Genomic DNA, 19,974 nt, shown 5'->3' on the forward strand with positions numbered 1-19,974 from the left:
GCACCAATTCCAAGCACTTGCATTTATTTCTTATTTATTTTGTGTGTTAACTTGCTATCTCACCACTTTTCCTTGTTGTAGGCAATATTTAAACCAGATTCACATCACTTCACATACCCATATACCTAACACACTAAAAGTTTAAAGCTCGTAAGAAACAAAGCTACTGTAAGGAACCCACTAATCTCATGCTACAGTCAAGTAGACAAAGAGCTTTGCTCTTTGAAGCAACTGCACTTAGCTAAAACTTCTCCAAATTTCACCTTTCCTCTCTAAAAAATTTGCACGTTGCAATTCAGCTGGTTCAGCTGAGCCTGTGGTATTAGGGAGGTCTGTGTATACTCCAAGTCATCAGAGTCCAATTCCAAGAGCTGGGGAATGTGAACTTCTTCCAAAGAACCTGAGAACAGCAGTAGGCTACAGATATTCTCATTTTCTCACTCATAACTCACCTATGTCTGCTTTAGCCCCATTTATTTCTTTCACAACACCTCCCATCACCGCACAGGATCACAGAGTAACTTCGGTGGGAAGGGACCTCTGGAGGTCACCTCATCCCACCCCCTGCTCAGAGCAGGCCAATTAGATCAGGTTTCTCAGGCCAACTTTCCTTCCATTCTCTGTTTCTTTCCATTTCCTCCATCCATACAGCCACATCCCCCTTCTTCGTGCCTTCAGTTCCTCCCAGTGTTACTTTTTACTATTGGGGAGTCAAAGCAGTACGTGAGAATGAGCAGAGCAGTCTATGGACAGGAGGAGAATGAGGATGTGGTAGTGCAGATAAGGTTTAGCAGGAGGTGGTGGAGGAGAAGGAAGGGTGGGAGGAGGTGTTGGGGAGACCAAGGTTATGCAAAGGATTGGGGAAGCGGCTTTGTGGTAGGAAGGAATGTAGTTTCTGTGCTTTGAGGGCTCCCTCTGAGCTTTTGTTTTAACTCAGCAGCAGCAGAGCTGCAGTGCTCTTCGTATGAGAAGCCCTTTGACCACTGACACCTTTGGGCAGAATGCTCCAGTGCCTCTGCCTCATGCAAAGTGACGAATGTTTGGGTGCTGAGCTGGGCATTTGCATATACAAATCAGTTTGGGTTTCTTTTAGATTTAACTAACTAATTTTCTGAGGTTTAAGTGTTTGTTTTTAGAAATATAATTCTAGAATTCTTCTTCAGACATTCCCTCTTCCACTTTTTCCCACCCACCAACACTCTGTGCTCTGGTCCTTTCTCAGCCAGTCCCAGCTATCTACTCCCAGCTCCTCATTCAGCTTTTCCCCATCTCTAGTCTCAGCCACCAGACACCTCCAACATTTAGTAGATCTCAGTTGCTTTAATCTCAATGTCAGGTTTCAACTTTTGCCCAGCTAGTCTTATGTCTTCCTCTTAGACCAACTTTTTTCACATGTGCCTCCAGTCAGCTTCTTTTTATGCGAATGGTTCTCAGTTCCAATATATTTTTTAAGCCATTTATAGTTTTCCCATCCCACATCCTCTTACAGTTTCAGTCTCATCACCCACTGACTCCCAGTTCTCTTCCCTCACTCCCATTTGTAGCCCAGCTCCCCATTCAATATTCTTGTCCTTTGAGGATCTATTTCAAATCCCTCCCACAACCTCTAGTCTCAATTTTCCTCTCTCCACCCTCCAATCACATATTTTTATTTCCTTCTCCCACTCTACTTGGTGTGTTCGCTGCTCTCTCTAAAGGTCCAATTCTTTGCTGCCCACAGCTCTCCTCTCCATTTTGCAAGCAGCTCAGGGAGATGCTGTTTGGAACACAGGACATACATGCTGTTTGCTCTTAGTTCAAGTCTGTGGCTTCAGCTCAAGCGCCACAGTAGCCCAGAGGCAAATAGAATCATAGAATGGTTTGGGTTGGAAGGGACCTTAAAGCTCATCCAGTTCCAACCCCCCTGCCATCAGCAGGGACACCTTCCACTAGACCAGGTTGCTCAAAGCCTCATCCAGCCTGGCCTTGAACACTTCTAGGGAGGGGGCATCTACAACTTCCTTGGGCAACCTAGGAATGCACAGAAAATTCTGCTGACCCCTACACTGGACTCAAATGACTCAGTCAATTTCTTTCAGAGTCAGTTTCTTTTTTCTTCAGAGGGAAAAATCAAGTTCTCACTGAGCACACATAGACTGCACTTTTTTCTATAGTCTAGAATATGGAACAACTCAAGTTGTTTATCATGAAGCCCGTTGAAAGGACACCCCTGAAATGAAAGCAAGTTAACTGTCAAATGTCCAGAAAGGTCCCAAATATGGGGTGTAAATTGTAGGGACAAACAATGGTTGTGCAGATAGAAGCTCAAATAAGCAGAGTGAGCATTATCCACATCTTGTAAGCCCTTGTAAACTCAAGTTCTGTCAGTGAGGCCAAGTGCCTTTGCACCGTACACCCCAGAGCTCTGTGTTTCAAAAGCACAAAGGAAATAGTCTGCCTGGTTTTGTGGGGTGCAGCCCTTCAGAGAATGACTCTTTCTGGACCCATGTTCTGCACTGAGCCATTCCAGCTATCTCACCATTCACACCAGTAAATCTGCAGTCTCTGGAACCAAGAGCTAATTACGCTACCTTGTCCTCAGAAACTGATGAATCACAGAGGAGGTGATATTTTCACAAAACAAAGCTAAAAGGCAGAGAGACAAACAGAGACAGAGACAAGAAATCAAATGGCATGACAGAAACTAAAAGCAAAAAAAGCCCAAAGTAGAAAAGTAACATAAAGATTTTCTGCCTGGATAGTTACATTTGGGCAAAGTCATAACCATCTGAAAACAGAGCCTTTTAATAGGAAGTTGGATAGTTTTATTAGAAGGAGGTGCTGCTCACTTGGTCTAGAAATAATAAATCCTTGGGTTTCTCTGCATAAGCCATGCTGCAGCTATCCAAAATCTGGAAGATACATCACACAGCCTGGTACTGCAGGCCACCTATTACTGTCATTTTTTGAACTTGACTTGGAACTACATGATGAAAGCCACTGTCTGAGGCACAGAACAATAATTTCAGAATTCCTCTGACAAGGAAGCACACCCTTTTCCCTCTCATTCACTTTTTTAGAAAAGCCCCAAAGACATTTATGATGTGTTGCTGCACTATGCTTGTACATCAGTTTCATTTCAATATGGGATGAAACTTCACACACTTTCTAAAAAATTGTCTAGTGTTGCAGTGGTAAGTAGTGATCACAGTCCACTGCACAGTTAATTTGGGCCAGGGTAGCTGTTGCTATCATATATTTAATTTGCATAGCAGTTTTGTTATTAAAAGTGGTTAAATAAATAAATAAATAACTCAAATGTAGAAAATGCTAGAAAAAAAGTTTACTATAACAACAATGCTGCCACCTGGTAACCAGAAGTGTAACAGCAGAGAAAGCATTCATTTTGCTCTGCCTTGAGCATGCAGACACTACTTTATATAACATTTAAAACCAAAAACATTCATTTTGCTCTGCCTTGAGCATGCAGACACTATTTTAAATAACATTTTAAACCAAAAAAAGCTTCAAAGTTATAACTAGAATTGGATAATTTCCCTGCATCAGATTAAATCATTCTCATGTATCTGTTTCATTGTGGGGAAGAAGTAACTCATACCCTCCCCAGATTAAATATGATTCTGAATCCTGGAAAGTATCTATGGAGATTAACCAGCTAAGGGACTGACTCACCACAGCACTTGAATTACATACACCTAAATTTCAGCACACGAGCAGTCAGAATTAAGTCCACATTTAAAGTCATTCATGTCCTCCAGTAGCTTGCTGAATTAAAACTATACAACTAAATGTTTACAGAAAGAATTGAATCTACAGTAGAAAGATATGTAAGAGAGAAAATGAAATCCTGAGAAAGGAGATCCAAAGAAAATAAGATGTCAGGTATAGTCAGAGGTGGAAAATCCATTTGTGAAAAGGAGTATGTTACAACCACAGTAAATATGGAATATTTATTTAAATAGAGAAAAAAAAACTCAAAAAACAAATCCCAAAAAGCCTCAAACAAACATGGAAAGGTTGGGAACCATGGAATGCATTGGGAAAAGGTTCCCAGGCACTTAGGAGAGTCTGTAACTGTTCAAGTCTAAAATAGCTTCTAAGTACCTGTGATAAATAAGCAGGAGAGAGTGCAACACAGAATAAAGTTGATTACATGATCCCAGCAAGCATCACTGGGATGAACTCCTGCACACTGTACTCCCTACACTAACAAAGAAATGCAGAGTATATTGTTTAGCTTTCCTTTCTAATACACAGTGCAAATGCTTCATCATCTTATTATACATTTGTAGCGGCCTATTATCCTAGCATATGAGATTTTTTTAGATTAGGATAAAATTTTTTCAAAATGTCTAGTCTCATGGACAGTTACTGGGATTCTAGTCTCAAACAACATAGCCTTAGAATGCAATCTCATGAATGACTGTACCTCCTTTGAATAGCAACACAGAATCATAGAATCCCAGACTGGTTTGGGTTGGAAGGGACCTTAAAGGTCATCCAGTTCCAACCCCCCTGCCATCAGCAGGGACACCTTCCACTAGACCAGGTTGCTCAAAGCCTCATCCAGCCTGGCCTTCAACACTTCCAGGGAGGAGCAGCCACAGCTTCTCTGGGCAGCCTGGGCCAGTGTCTCACCACCCTCACAGTGAAGAACTTCTTCCTAATATCTCATCTAAACCTCCCCTCTTTCAGTTTAAACCCATTTCTTCTTGTTTTGTCATTAACTGCCCTTATGAAAAGTCCCTCCCCAGCTTTCTTGTAGGCCCCCTTCAGGTATTGGAAGGCTGCTATAAGATCTCCCCGCAGAACATGGTTTAGATTATCCCATAAATTTTCAGAGAAACATACAAATGCAATAATTCTGCAAGCCATGCGATGGCAGGATGAACCCCCCATTTGTCCTGGAAGAAGCAGAACCCTTCCATCACCATCAAAGTGACAAAAGTGACCTCTTACAGACACACTGTCGTCAGACACGTGCCTGACAATTTTACAGACAAATACCTGACTTTAAGAAAGCGGTAAATAAAGGAAAAAAATGCTTCCATAGGTAACACCAGGTTTAAAAGTGCTTTAATGTAGCTTTGCACAGCTGTATTTTTTGTCCTAAAAAATTGGAGGTGCTGTGACAAAAGTATAGAATAAAAAAAAATCAACATTCAGATACTGAATGGCAGTTTCTATTCTCCCAGAACGAGAGGATATTAAAATTAAAAGCTGGAAAATTCAGAATCAATTATAGAATTTCTATTTTTACAATGTGTATTTCAACAGTGGAATCACAACTATTGGAAAGTATTGAGTCCAGGGACTTAATGTTATTTTAGAGAGAAATTAGTACTTAGGGGAATCAATAATATTGAGAGTTCCAAGAACTTAGAAGAAATATTTAAGATGTACTTAAGCCAATAGCTATTAGCATTCAGAATGAGTTTGTTAGTTATGTATTAACCGAGATTTAATTATTCCCAGGTTCTCAGTTCTTGCTCTGCAGCACCTTCTACTGGAAACTCAGAACAAATACAGTCTTGGAGCATCTGAGGAATACTACACGCCTGCCTTCTAAAGTGTTTGTATATAAGAATATATTTCCTTTAAACACATACAAATGGGTTTCTTTCCACTGACACTATTTTAGTTAATGGTAATAAAGGCCTATGGTGCTAACTGTAAACAAACCTTCAGAACTGAACAATCTTTTGAATCCAAATCTAATATAACACGTTAGCCTGCTATGTATTCTACCAAATCAAGAACCTCAGAACACAACTTACAGACTTTCAGTATAAATAATTATTTGCTAAGAGGTGAGGGAGAAAGGATGAAGTAGAAAAACTAAATTCTCCAGGCAAAATGATTCCTGAGGAAGATCAGTATATTCTGATGGCAATTAGAAGAGGTTCATGTTTCAAATACTGCAGAAATGACTTCTAGTCTGCTAATTTTCTTCGTAAACATATTTTCAAGGATACATACTAGAGAGGAGGCTAAGTGGAGAAGTGTGGCTCTGATCACAGTTCATCTCTGGATAATCTGCAAAGGTTTGTTGATTTTTTTAATTTTTTTTTTTTTCTTTCTCCATCTCAGTCCCCAGTAGCTCTGCCTCCTGCGGCCTCTGTTGTCTAAGTTGGCAGGGAGACAACCCTCTTCCCAGAAGGGATTGGGATGCAGTTCCAACAGTGTATTGGGGATCAGCTCTAGGGAGAAGACAGAGTTAATGGCAGCTTTCTAAGAGGGGGAAACATTTAAGAAAGGAATAATGATCTTCACTAGTCAAGTAAGGGATTTTTCATACTGTGAGACCCAAGCCCTTTGGGAGAGTTCAAGCCAAAGCAAACAGCTGAGGTTTCCTGATACCCAGTGAAATGCTTCAGGCACAAGATAGTAGGTCAAAAATATATCATGCTAACTTGTGCTCCACTAGAAAGAGAGGCAATGGAAAATGTACACAGGTCATGTCCTACCCACGTTCCCCACTCATATGCAAAAAGTTCCTTCGGGGAAGGGGAGGAAGTATTTGAACCTCTCAAAATCCAGAGAGCGCAAAAAGTTCCTTCGGGGAAGGGGAAGTATTTGAACCTCTCAAAATCCAGAGAGGTAGCAGCAGTCATTCTGGCATGTTCACATTTGTCCTATCAGTCTACCCAGAGAATCATAGAACCACAGACTGGTTTGGGTTGGAAGGGACCTTAAAGCTCATCCAGTTCCAACCCCCCTGCCATCAGCAGGGACACCTTCCACTAGACCAGGTTGCTCAAAGCCTCATCCAGCCTGGAGGGAGCATCCACAACTTCCCTGGGCAACCTGTTCCAGTGTCTGACCACCCTCACAGTGAAGAACTTCTTCCTAATATCTAATCTAAACCTCCCCTCTTTCAGCTTAAACCCATTTCCCCTTGTTCTGTCTTTAACTGCCCTTATGAAAAGTCCTTCCCAGTCAGATGTGAAAGAGACACAAAGTACAGTGGCTGATGGGCTGCGTACACACACATCTATTCTGAGCTCCCTGCCCAAAGCAGAAATCCTTTAGATTGAGGTTTTTACAGGCTAGGAAAACTGGAAATTCTGAAAACCACATTAAAAAAAAAAATTAATTCTTTTTTCAGTACTGGTGGTAGCTAAATATGCTAAATGCTTGGCCTACAGAGTTTCTCCAATAAAGCCCAAAATGAGACAGACAAAAGTGACAGGAAATGAATATACCACCAAGTCAATAAAGGGGTGATTGTCCACAGTTACTACTTTGACATATGCTAAATGCATGAATAAATAAGAAGCAATGACTAGGGCATGAAATGGCAATATCAGAGTAATTTTCTAGTAAGATTTCTCCCAGATCTTTTCCATATAATTAAGCAAAATTAAAATTTATAGAGGTGTCAAACAGAAACGTGGAACTATTTTTTAAATGGTACTTAAAAGAAGAAAAAAAAAAAAAGACTTGCTGGTTTGCAAGAAATATATGCTGCGGATCAAGCAGGTGGATGGGAGGGAGGACTGAAACTAATTAAGTACTGTCATGCTTTCTAGTTGCAACTGCAAATGTCAGTAATGTATAAGTGGCTCTGAAAAATATGAAGGTTCACATTTAGTTCTACAAATACAGTCTTCAGTAGCAGAGAAAAAAAGAAGCAAGAAAAAAGCTCTTGGAGGGGCTGTTCTGTTCTGACACAATTATAACAATAACAAAGACTGAAATAGGCAGCAAGAACACAAACAGATCCGTGCTTAGAGTAAGTACTGAACCAGCAAACAGGGGACAGAAGGATCAGATCTAGCTTGCTGAATGTGCTATAAACATGGCAGTGTAGGAATTCTTCATGCACTACACACACAAAGCTGGAAAGCGTACTGCACGCATGTGCAACATCAGCTTGTGCTCTGGTTTGTACCAACAGATGAGTAGTAGTCACTCTTAGAATCATAGAATCACAGAATGGTTTGGGTTGGAAGGGACCTTAAAGCTCATCCAGTTCCACCCCCCCTGCCATCAGCAGGGACACCTTCCGCTAGACCAGGTTGCTCAAAGCCTCATCCAGCCTGGCCTTCAACACTTCCAGGGAGGAGCAGCCACAACTTCCTTGGGCAACCTGGGACAGTGTCTCACCATCCTCACAGTGAAGAACTTCTTCCTAATATCTCATCTAAACCTCCCCTCTTTCAGTTTAAACCCATTTCCCCTTGTTTTGTCACTAACTGCCCTTATGAAAAGTCCCTCCCCAGCTTTCTTGTAGCCCCTTCAGGTACTGGAAGGCCGCTATAAGATCTCCCCAGAGCCTTCTCTTCTTCAGGCTGAACAGCCCCAACTCTTTCAGCCTGTCATGGTTCAGCCTCTTGGGTGGTTTGAGCTCTCTGGCTCCTGGAACTTGGCTATATTTATCCCAGCTGATGTAGCCTGTCAAGTGTGTCCTGCTGTTGATAAGGTGCCGTAGCTGACAACAGTGGGAGATCAAGGGGGAGGAGCAGGATGGGGGCTTCCACTGAGTGTTTCTTTAGGGGGGTCTCAAAAGCCCTGCGGTCTCATTCCTGTGTAGCTTGGACCCTGCTTTCTAGATACAGCTGGAAGCTTCATCAGAAACAAAGTGAGGATGCCAGAGCCTGTAAAGAAAACAGGTAAGGATGATAACTGACAGCCAAAACCCAAGAACAGCTTGATAGACAAGAATGTGAGTAGCTTTTGTATGCTAGAGAAATGAGATGCCTCAGTGGAAAAAAAAAATAAACAGAGAGAAAAAAGAGATTATATTTATTTAAGTTACAAATATATGAGATATTGAGTGATGTTGGAGAGAAATCAGTAAGTAGTTTGGCAACCCTCAGCCACAGAAATTTGTCAAGAGAGTTTGGATGAGGGAAGAATAGAGGTGAAATGCATTTAATTCTCAGATTATTTTCATTTCCCATTCCTTTCCCAGCCACCTTTAGGACTCTGAAAAAAGCTTGTAGTCTCTCTCTCGGGCAGTTGGGCAGTATAAACCTCTCCTGGTTTTGGTTTGTTTGGGTTTTTTTTTTCCCCCTGACACTTTCAAGGAAGTGTAAGCAACAAACTTCGATGGTATTTGTTGTTATTGAAATCTCTGTGAAAATGAAAGCAAATGGCACCTGGTTCAGAGCTTACTCTTTTCTAGTTCTTCCAGGCAGTGACAGTAGAGCTCTGGTAAAAAAAGAAGACACTGTCCTGTAAAGAACATACGTGTATTTCTTTTCACTCATCCCTCGAGTCAGAAGATAACTAGCCATTTTCAGAAAGCCAAAGTCACAGAGCCCAGTACAGGTCCTGCCCCACTAGAAAAACACCAGGAAAAGAGTTCAGATTTGGGAAAGTTCTAATTTCAAATTGAGAAGTAAGGAATCACTCAGAGGCTGCCCACGTAGGAAAGAAGGGGACACCAAGGATGGGGTGTAAGATGCAATGAATCTGTCTGAGAAGGAAAAGGAGAGCCTGGAAAGCAGGGAGAGTTTAGCTTCAGGACACTCCTGTGTGGGTAGAGGAAGATGTCTCAGGAGCACTTTGTGCCCACAATTAAGTTTGGAAAAAAAGTTGTCAAAAGGTGAAGTTAGGATTGTTTGAAAAGTGTGCACGCATCCAATATGCAAGGATGGAGAAAACTGTGCTAAATCTGGGATTCTTCACTTTTAGAGCTCTCACTTTACTGATGCCAGTTTACAATCACCACTACCTGAAAGTACAGTGCAAGGTGCATGCTTTTTTAATAACATGCAGTTTCCAGAGACAGTCATTAATAGCTGGTGATACTTCTTAATGTAGGCCTTAGTGCTTTGCAAAGGACTGAACAGGTATCAGTCTCCTGTTAGGCTGGTCAGTGGGAAAATATCCTGTGGTCACCACAACAAAAGACCTTGTTAAGAAAAAACTTTCATTTTGGTCAAAATATTTGGAATCAGCCACTGCTGAGGCAGAGCAAAAATCCAGCCTGTGCCTGCCATTAAGAACTGCAAAGCACTAAAACATCATTAACTCCAGAAAGATTCCTTATGTTCCTTCTATATGATAGCTCTAAAGCAACAGTGGTGTCACCAATCCTTCAGTTTTATCACAACTACAACATCATTTGATATTTTTAAAGCTGCAGTTTCTGAAATCACGTGGAAGTAGAATTGTATATAAAAAAGAATTACATACCAGACCCTGTAATTGTAGAGAAAACCTTGCAAATATAAGCTGTAAAGGTTCAGCAATCAGCCCAAACCAAAGACATTCATAATCATAATCTATTTTTAAAGTCATATGACTTTTGAGATTTATTGAAACGTCTAATGCTTGCGATTGACAATGCTGGCAAAAAGAAATATGGCAGAGTAGGCAAAAATCGGCAGTGTGACCAGCTAGGCATTGTGACTTTTGATTTCTAAGGGTTTAAATGTCTTTAACATTTTCAGCCTCTGTGGATAAAAAAGCAACTTCTTTTGTTTGTGAAGATGCCCACCTTTGCTAGCTAATCGCAAAGAGAAATTCTATTCCAGCTTATTTCTCCAGAGAAATCGAACAGGTGTCTAACATCACCAGTCCTACACAGTTCTTACAAACAAATCAGCCCAAACACTGTGATTATCACAGCAGGAGGAGGAAAAGCTCTTATTACACACTCTGACTGAGACAGAACCAGTCACATGCCCCGTAACTTCCACAGGAGATCTTCTTGTTCTCCCAAGAGACATTAATGCATTTGGTTTTCTATTTCATGTTGTTTATGTAGTTCAAGCCATTTCAAGATGGGATAATGTTGAGCATAATCTCAGGAGGGCTGAATAATCATCTAGCAATTCATACAAAAGAAACTGCTTCATGCCAGAGAATGATCACAGATATTCTGCCTATATCTGCTGTTTTAACAAACCTTTGAACATACTAAAAAACAAAACAAAACCAAACCCACAGAACCTAAAACAGTGAAGTAGATTTTCCACAGAAATTCTTTTACTTTAAACTGTCCAACTAAAATACTTCAGCGTAAGGCACAGCCCTATTTATTTACAGAATACCAAAAGAGCTGACATAGCTTTCCAGAAAATCTATACACTCCCCAAAAGCAACAGGATTTAGAAGACCTGTAGCAGTTTAGTGTCAGAGCAAACAATCAAACATTGAAAAGCATCACTTTTTGGAAGGTTCTGTTGCAAAAACTTTATGTTCCTTCTCCCTTTGATTCAAACATTTCCTGATTAGTCTCCGTTCAAGGGCTCGCTTTTTGATTGCTTTTTTTGTTGTGAAAATTCAGAAAGGTTTAAAAACCCCCAACTATTTCCCTAACAATATTTTGTGACTTTAAGAGGAAACAGCTGACCTTTTAAACACCAAATTTAGTAGATAAATGGGACTTAATGGGAAACGCGTGCATTACTACATCTGGAAAAGGAGAAGTCTGGTTTTACTCACCTTCTCTGAAAACCAGTCATTTTTAGTCACAGATTTGATAGATTGAGGAGTCTAGATTTTGCAGCTCAGATCAGGAAATTTTGTCTAGGGTTTATAAATAACCTGACTTGTAAGCACACAGAGGCTTTTGGCATTAATAATAATAATCATCAATGCTGCATAATGAAGAGTAGACTAGAATTTTAATTTGAATATAAACTTACTGTTTTACATTTGCAAGCACCTAAGTAAAGTACTGCTCCACGATAATAAACTTCTGTGCGCTACAGCAATCCAGAAATAAATAACAGTAAGTCCTACAGCTGTATTTTCCTCTTTTGTAAGTTAAGATTCAAAGCAAGCTGAACATTATTATCCTCATTTTACAGAAAGTATGATGGATGCATAGAGAGAGAGAGAGAGGTGACTCTGCCTAGTGAAACTATTCCTTGCCTGTTGCTCATGTTACAGGAATTTACAATCTCAGCTGCTGAAGTAGGCAAGGAATGATAAGATTCATAAGTAGTTCAATAGCTTTTGGATCACGGAATGATTAAGCTTGTAATTGCAAGAAGCCACTTAGGTCCTGACTGGGGAATGTGTAACATCTCTATACAGTTCCTCAGCAAGGAATTTACAAGCTCCATTACTGAAGTCTGCTCATCCATAGTTTAGTTTTTAACTCAGTGGGAGAATAAATGGTATAAAAGGAAAACTAGATGCCAAGTGTAAGTACTAAAGCAAAGATAAAATTTCAACATGAAGCCTTAACAAATTAAGGAATTCCAAAAGCTAATACTACTATAGTTGTAATATTAATTCAACACACTGGCCAGATACAGACTTTAATACCAAACACACACAACGTGCAGTCAGATAACTCAGCTTTGTGGGAGAAAACCTGGGAATCTATTTTTTCTAATGACTCTCATCACAGATTTCTGCTAGAGTCTGTAGCATATGCATTCAAACAGATAACACTAGATTACCCTAAAACATTTATACCTATAACAGTTTTTATTTCAGTAAGGCAGAATTATCATGTGAAAGCCTTAGCTAACACATATTCTCCTGAAGTGCTTATCTACCTCTCCTCCATGTATATATCACCAATAATGAATGATGAAGAGCTCTTCAGAGCCACCACTCTGAAAAGCAGGATGAAATAAATTTTTAAAAAGGCAAAAAAAAAGACCTCAACAAGAGAATGGCTCTCCTCTAGTATTCTGTCTAGTTAAAATCACTCTTGAGGAATCCATACTTCTTCCTCACTTTCATTTCACATACTTTATGCATCCTTTGAAAGTCAGTGATTTTAGGAAAAGGTTTTTACTTAATGCTTGTGATTCTTAACAAGACAAATTACTTAGAGAATGTGGCTAGGCATTTAAATTATTCCAGTTATTTAAACATTATTTTTATATACATCTCACCTCCATTTTTTCTGACAATAATCAAATAGGAATGTCTCTTCTAGCTTCTAATAACTTTTATTCTTATTAGGGATACAACAATACTTAGTAGCTACTTACTAACAACTTGCTGTACAAGGACAACAGAAAAACAGTCTCTGCCTTAAAACACTTAGAAAATAAAAGTCCAGTAAATAGATACAAGTAAATAGATACAAGTTCAACAAGAGAGCTTAGCCATTTTCTAAGTTTTTGCACGGGAGAGTATGAAAAAGTTTTGAAACAGAAGAGTAAACTAGGTTGACAGTGGATGTTAGAAGGAGATTGCTTCAAAACAGGTTGGGAAGTAAGTATGTGCTAGTATGAAGTAGTAAATGGCAGCAGTAGGAAGGCAGAATACTAGTTTTATTGTTTTATGTAGGTGAAAAGTGAAGGAAATTGGCTTTGGAACTTAAATTATTTCATTCCAGTTTAATTTGGCCAACAGCAAATGTATTCTCTATTTCTTCAGCCTCCTAAATTGAAAGACTTATTAATAGATTATTATCAAAATGCAATCTGATCATGGACCTCCAAACAGAGCTTTTTGTTACTATTTAATGAAGCTGTAATTCATGTAACATACATAAGTGTATGTCTGATGTGTACACCTTCAGCTGTGACAAGACCTTTAGAGAATGGGTGCTGCATGCAAGTTCTGGTAGCAGCAGCATTAGCCACCAAAAAGTTTTCTGCGAGACTATTGCAGACAGATGCAGCCTGCTTCTTGTTCTGCCTGGGGTAGAAAGTCACTGTTTTACACTACTCAGAAGTTACATGAAGTTCTTTGCATTATGGAAGCTAGAAGTGATTAGGGAGGTCTGGGATATGAGAAGTGCTGAAAAATGGGTTAGTACAAAGTGGCTCTAGCTTCATTTTCATTCCATGTCCCTCTTCTCTCCCCAAGTTAACCGTCCCCACAGCAATTCCAACTCCATCCCCACAAAACACACACATAGAGCACTGATCACCCTCCTTCCCTTCAATAATTCCTGTCATCATCAGCACTCATGCACATCTCTGCCCTCTCTCCAGAACTGCTATAGTATGTTAGTACTGATGTCACCTTTCTCTCCCTTTGTGCAGGGTGGGTTAGAATTTACCGGGAAGCAGAAAGTTAACAAAGTGGGCAGCAGAAGACATGGGCTACTTGTTCATCAGGTGCCCCAGCCCAAAGTGCATGTTGGACTAGAGTCTGGATAAACATGTGATAGTGCCTGAGATCTGTCAGTGCCTGACAGGCACAAGAGCTCTAAGACATTTCACAACGTCACATGAGAGGTGTCACGGTGGTTGGGTTTTCCACAGCCTGATGGTGGTGGTCATATCCAAGAGTATGGGATGAATATACGGCATTCAGAGGGGTGTATCTGGGTAGAAGCCAAATGCTGAAGTAAGAGAGATTGCCAAATGGAGAATGTGTTTCTGATAAAAGCAGGCAGAAGTGAGGCCCTTGGGACAGACAAGAAGTTTTGAATGGTGGCGTTTAGGAATATTCCTAATGAGGAAATAGCTGGATTAGATTGATATAAGTGCATGAGAAAAAAAATCTGCTTGTGAATTTGGATTTATATGTTACTTACAGTATAAGCCACAGAGAGATCAAGAATAGTTGATCTCCTCTTCTGTTAAGCAGCCCATTTTTCCTCCTGGAGGAAAAATGATGGCATTGTCTTCACATGCTCGTTCAGCAATCTCTCTTTCAACAAGTAATCTCCTGTAAAATCTCCAGCCGTACATCACTACTTTTCCTTTGCAAATATGAACAGTGAAAGATGAAAGGAAATACAGATGGATACAGAGAGGCACCACTTTGGACATTGTCACCTACTGCCTCTGAATCCCGAGTGCAGGAAAATCACTCTTGGAGTCTCCTTTACCAGTGAAAAAGTGGGTTCTCAACAACTGTTCTCCCACCCCTTTATTCTCACGGGAGATTTTGGACTTTTCCAATGTTACGCCTCAGTGGAATTGTTCACAATCAGATCAAGTTGGAACTGAAATAAGTCTCTAGGAAGGAAAGGGGGAGAGAAAAAAAAAATACAAGGAGACTTGTAAATTACATATGTATTTAGATACCCCAAAAGGCAGAAATAATATGTGGTGGTGGAGATTTCTCACTGTGCATGTAGTTCTGGCCAACAATCTGGTTTTGTTGAGTCATCTGAAGTAAATGTAAGAAACTTCATCACTTTGCAGGGTGTGCAGCAGTTCAGAGTGTTACTTCCAAGTATGCATGTCTTGAAACCCTGCCATTTCTAGGCTGGAACCTTTACAGGACACATTACTATTAAGTAATTCATATTTATAGATTCTTTTGTGCTTAAAGAGAAGAGTGATGATGATAGCACTCAGAGACAAAAACCATGCCTCTTAGCTGCTTTAATTCTAGCATCACAGGGAGAGAAGCCAGACAGTAGGTATTTCAGGCGTGGGTTCCAGAACTGACCTGGCTCCCCACTCTCTGGTAGCCTGGCCACCTTCACTGGTGTTTTGAATTCCGTACATCAAACCTGCTGTCTACAATATTCTGCAGTTATTCACGATACACTGCATCAGAGCATACCTTGCTGTGTCATCTACTGAAGTGCAAGACTGTATCAAAAATGTGCAACTGACAACAGGCATTTGAGCATTACACTATAGTACAGACCCCTGTATTCTACACAGGACTATATTCAGTTCAAGAACAGTTGCACCATTTACAGGCCTGAGGTTAGAAGAAACTGAAATAAAAGTATTCAGGGACATTCCACTCCTAGAGGAAATTTCACACACTTATACCTAAACACAGCAGGAAAGCATGCAGAAGAATACAACAGGAGCTCAGTCAAGGCTGCTGTAGGCTCAGTACAAACCAAAATTGTTTTTCATCAAACATGTAAAATGTGGGGAAAAAAGAGAAAAGAAAGAGAAAAATGGAATTTGGGTTTTTTAGTATAACAAAGAGGGGCAAAATACAAGACAAACTAAGTTCTAAAAGTATTTGTAATTGATACTTTAACTGATGTTTAAGCAGCTTTGAAATCTTTGCAAAACAATGCAAGAAACGTGAACTGTATTATGACTAAAGTCCAAAGGCCATCAGGTGACAGATATAATTAAATGTGATGGAATTACTAATATTTTTTAAAAGCAGGGGTAAGTCAATAAAAAGATGACATAATGATGCACAAAAACCACTTAGTGCATGAATCAGGATGTTAATTACTGGCATTTTTAGACATGAACATAGCTCACAGCAATTAGCAAAAAGTTAACAGATTTCATTAAGACCAAAACATGAGCATAAAATGAAAAATTTGATCCAAAATAAAATAAAATTGAAGAAACCTAAATAAATAATTCAGGGTAAAGAAATTAGTAAAATACTTTGCTTTCTTCAAATTTAATCTTGAGAAACATTAGGATACTCATGGACCAAAATCACAAGACATAGGAACTTGGAAAACAAGCAATGTGTTGTGCTACTTTGATTACATATGAATCAAACCAGATAATTATGCTTGTTCACCCCATATATTAATAATTTAATTAATTCTCATTATAAGTGTCATAAGTGCTTCTTGACACATAGAGGAAATCTCTTGATCCACCTTGTAATTAATTAGAAAACTAATTGTGGTGAAGTGCTATGCAGGCAAGTACTTTAACTTTTAAAGCTGAGCTAAACATGAGTGCAACAACAACTGATATTGTTTTAGCTGGGATAAAATTACAAGGGCCATCATAGGAATGTGCCTCCCTTTCCACTAAAGCCTTGATCAGTCAAAACAGAGGACTAAAGATGAACCATTAATTACCAATGTGGTATATTAGGACACAGGTTTACTACATACGCTGCAGTTTTGTTAGAGGAACAGATGTGATCCTGTTTAACAACTCTATTAAGGACAGAAATAATATTTCTAAATAAAACTGCATGGCAAAGTAATGTAGAGAGCTGGATACATAAGAATACCTATCATCCCATCTTGTAGACCAAAACATTCGCTTATGAAAAATTAGAGCTCATTATGGGGGAAAGAAAGAAGAAGATGGACAGTGAGATGAGTTTGCTATCCATTCTATTTTATTTCGTGACAATATGGAGAAGATATAACATCTCAGTCAGAGACAGAACTTGACAAACACAAAGACAATTCCACAACTTCTCTGCGGAAAGTGTTGTAATTTATATCTTGCATGGGCAGATGGGAGAGAAAGGAGACAGCTGTTGCAGCCACAACAGCTGACTACACCAGATAGGCCACAGTTGCAAACCAGATTTTAGTGAGCCGTCTCTCTTTTTTTAGTTTCTGCATTTACCAAGAAGCCGAAGACAGCAGAGGTGACAGCCGGAAGCACAGCTGTGTTTGAAGCAGAGACAGAAAAAGCCGGCATCAAGGTGAAGTGGCAGCGAGCTGGCACAGAAATTACTGAAAGTGAGAAATATATCATCAAGGCAGAAGGAAACAAGCATTCACTGACAATCAATAATGTAGCAAAAGAAGATGATGTGACGTATGCTGTAATAGCTGGAAGTTCCAAGGTGAAATTTGAACTCAAGGTCAAGGAACCAGGTACAGTGTTTCCTAAGCAATTCTAATTTCCTCAGTATTTCCAGTCCCACATGCAAACTTCATTAATAAGGTCCATGGAAATTAGCCTAACTTATCACTGTATAATTTCTCTACCAGCAATATATCTGTTTTGCCCAGTTATTTGAAGCTACTCATTAATATTAAGCTGAGGAATACATTTCCTGTGGCTAAGACACCCGTTTCCAGATGTCAGAAGTCCACACAGTGGCAACCACAGAGGAAATCTCAATGTACATCTTTAGAATTCTCTGTCAAGCTTTTCAACTTAACTATTGAAAAGCAAAGCAAAGTTAGTCTAACCTAACCTAAACTAAGATGCCTGCATCTTGGGCCTGATATTTTTTTAAAAATTATTTTATTTAAATACAAAATTGTAAGAATTGATAAAAAAAATTACGAGTTATGCTGTAATGTTTTGGGGAACTCATGTTTGGGTTCCCCCACACCACCTCAAAATCACCTGCTACTAAAAATACATATTTCAAGAGGGACTTGAATACAAAGAGTAACCTTTATATTGTTTGCATGTCACCTATTATTACTACCTCTGTATGCATTAAAAGATCAGTTAGATGTGAAGTTGAAAAACTTCCCCAGGCTTTTCCAGGAAAAACTATAGAGAGCTAAATTCTCTGGAATTTTCTCATGAAAAATACCTGAAGATGCTGAGGATGGATGAAATCACTCTGTTTTTGAAACACTGTGACCTCCTTGCTCCCTTTTTTCCCCTCCAAAGTGGTCCCCATTTACCACCTTTGGTATTTTAATTTTCCCTTTTTATTTTGGTGAAAAGCCTTAAACTCAGATTCTTTATATCACCTCCTCTCCTTTGCTATCACTGCTTATTCAGTGTGTTGGTAGCGAGATGTTCTGGTCAGCTGAAAAGATTCCGGTGAATATTTGGCAGGAGACAAGACATCCTGTTTCAGATGGAGACAGTGTATGGCAGGTTATGAGGAATGGGAAATCCTAGTATGGATTAGGACAATTTAACAGCTGTCAGAGCATAGAAAAGTATGATCCTGCTGACTATCTCATCCTTAAGATGAGGTAAAGAGGTACGTATTTTATCTACTTATATCTTCCTCTCTGTATTTCAGGTTAGTTGCAGGTTGAGCCTGCTACAAGTAGAGAGCCTACAAATAAGAGCATTATTGAATCTGGAAGTGTAATCATTACCTAAAAACAACACACCTCTGACAAGTACATATTGGTGATGGAGACATCAGGATGCCAAAGGAGAGATAATTTTCCTGTGTACATTATCTACTGATGCCTCAAAATAAGCCTTTTCTAAACAGCTACACATCCAAGTTTTGAGAGCATCTACGCTACATTAGTTAGAAAATGGCTTAGTTCTTTCCAGTAAAAATTGAGTTGAAATTTATTTGGACAAGATCCAGTGGGATATCTTTTAACAATAAAAGTGGTAGAATTTGATACTGAAGTATTAAAATAATACCAATTTAAAATAACACTGTTTTCTTTCAAGACACAAATACGGCTTAGGATAAAAGCCATAAATTTTCTGAGAGCAGGGTTGACTCATGTTCATATGTTCACAGATACTATCTTGCCTTTCAGAGCTTACTAAGATCAGATTGTTAAAGATTATTATTAGTATTATTATTTTCACAAACAATAATAATTTCAGCTCTTCATTATAAAAAAATGGAACCCTAAACTGCCCAGACACAGACACCTCCCTTTGTGACAGAGAAACCACTCAAATTAGTGGTCACACGGCCAGAAATTTCTGGTGGAAAAGACATTGCAAATAGCTGGGAAACTGCATGTGGGACTTGTGTGAGAGGGAGGTAAGGCCCTTTGGAAGTGGCTCTGCTACCTATGGGGAAACAAATAAAATCCTTCTGCAACTGATCTGTTTCAAGAAATTCTACCTCCCTCCATCTGCCCCAGTTGCTCACTCCTACTCCCTTTTCATTCATTTCCATCTCCTCCACTGTGCCAAATGCATTTGCCTGAATTTATGTGTGAGGTCATGGTTTAACTGAGGGGCCATAAACTTCCACGAGCCAGGGGAAGAAATGATAGATGGATTTTTAAAATACTTTCTCCATATTGATTACTAGCAACTTCTAGAGTTTTTCCCAAGCCACACACAGCAACAGCATTTGGAACATGTAACATTCCAACAGCAGAGTTAAACAAAATCTCATGAATAAGTAAATTGTTTATAAGAATAATAATTGCATAATTTTTACCTTTTAAATTTAGGCCACTGAAGTTCACATCAAATAGAGTTATTCATCAGCTGACGAGTCTCAACATCAAGACTATAGAATTTAAAAATGCAGGCATCAGTTCTTTTCAAGATCAGTAAAAGAAAGACCTTCATCATCCAGCTTCAGTAGGCCCCTTCTCCTTCCAGTACCTCCTCTAAGTTCTAGAAAACCACAGCTAATTACTCTGCATTTCCTAATATATATTAAAAGCTGTTCTTTGGCAAAATTTCTTCAGAAAGGAAGTATAAACATGACTTTCTCTAATCTCGGCTTACATTCATTTCCAGAAAAGAGCGAGACGGTCACTCCTGCTGA

The 19,974-nt window shown here is 39.4% G+C and overlaps 1 protein-coding gene across 1 annotated transcript in view; it reads left to right on the forward strand.

Annotated features, from left to right (window-relative positions):
- Positions 1-8,523: 8,523 nt before the first annotated feature.
- The window catches only part of LOC104530022 (myosin-binding protein C, cardiac-type), a 62,996-nt gene continuing 51,545 nt past the window's right edge, over positions 8,524-19,974 (forward strand). The window contains 4 exon segments of the mRNA XM_029086625.1: positions 8,524-8,615; positions 17,126-17,392; positions 19,947-19,971; positions 19,973-19,974. The exon segment at positions 19,973-19,974 is cut by the window's right edge and continues 63 nt beyond it. Of these exon segments, the coding sequence (XP_028942458.1) occupies positions 8,591-8,615; positions 17,126-17,392; positions 19,947-19,971; positions 19,973-19,974 (319 nt within the window). The 5' untranslated portion in view covers positions 8,524-8,590.

The sequence above is a fragment of the Antrostomus carolinensis genome, unplaced genomic scaffold (genome assembly GCF_000700745.2).
Source record: "Antrostomus carolinensis isolate BGI_N321 unplaced genomic scaffold, ASM70074v2 scaffold18520, whole genome shotgun sequence".
Taxonomy (NCBI): Eukaryota; Metazoa; Chordata; class Aves; order Caprimulgiformes; family Caprimulgidae; genus Antrostomus; species Antrostomus carolinensis.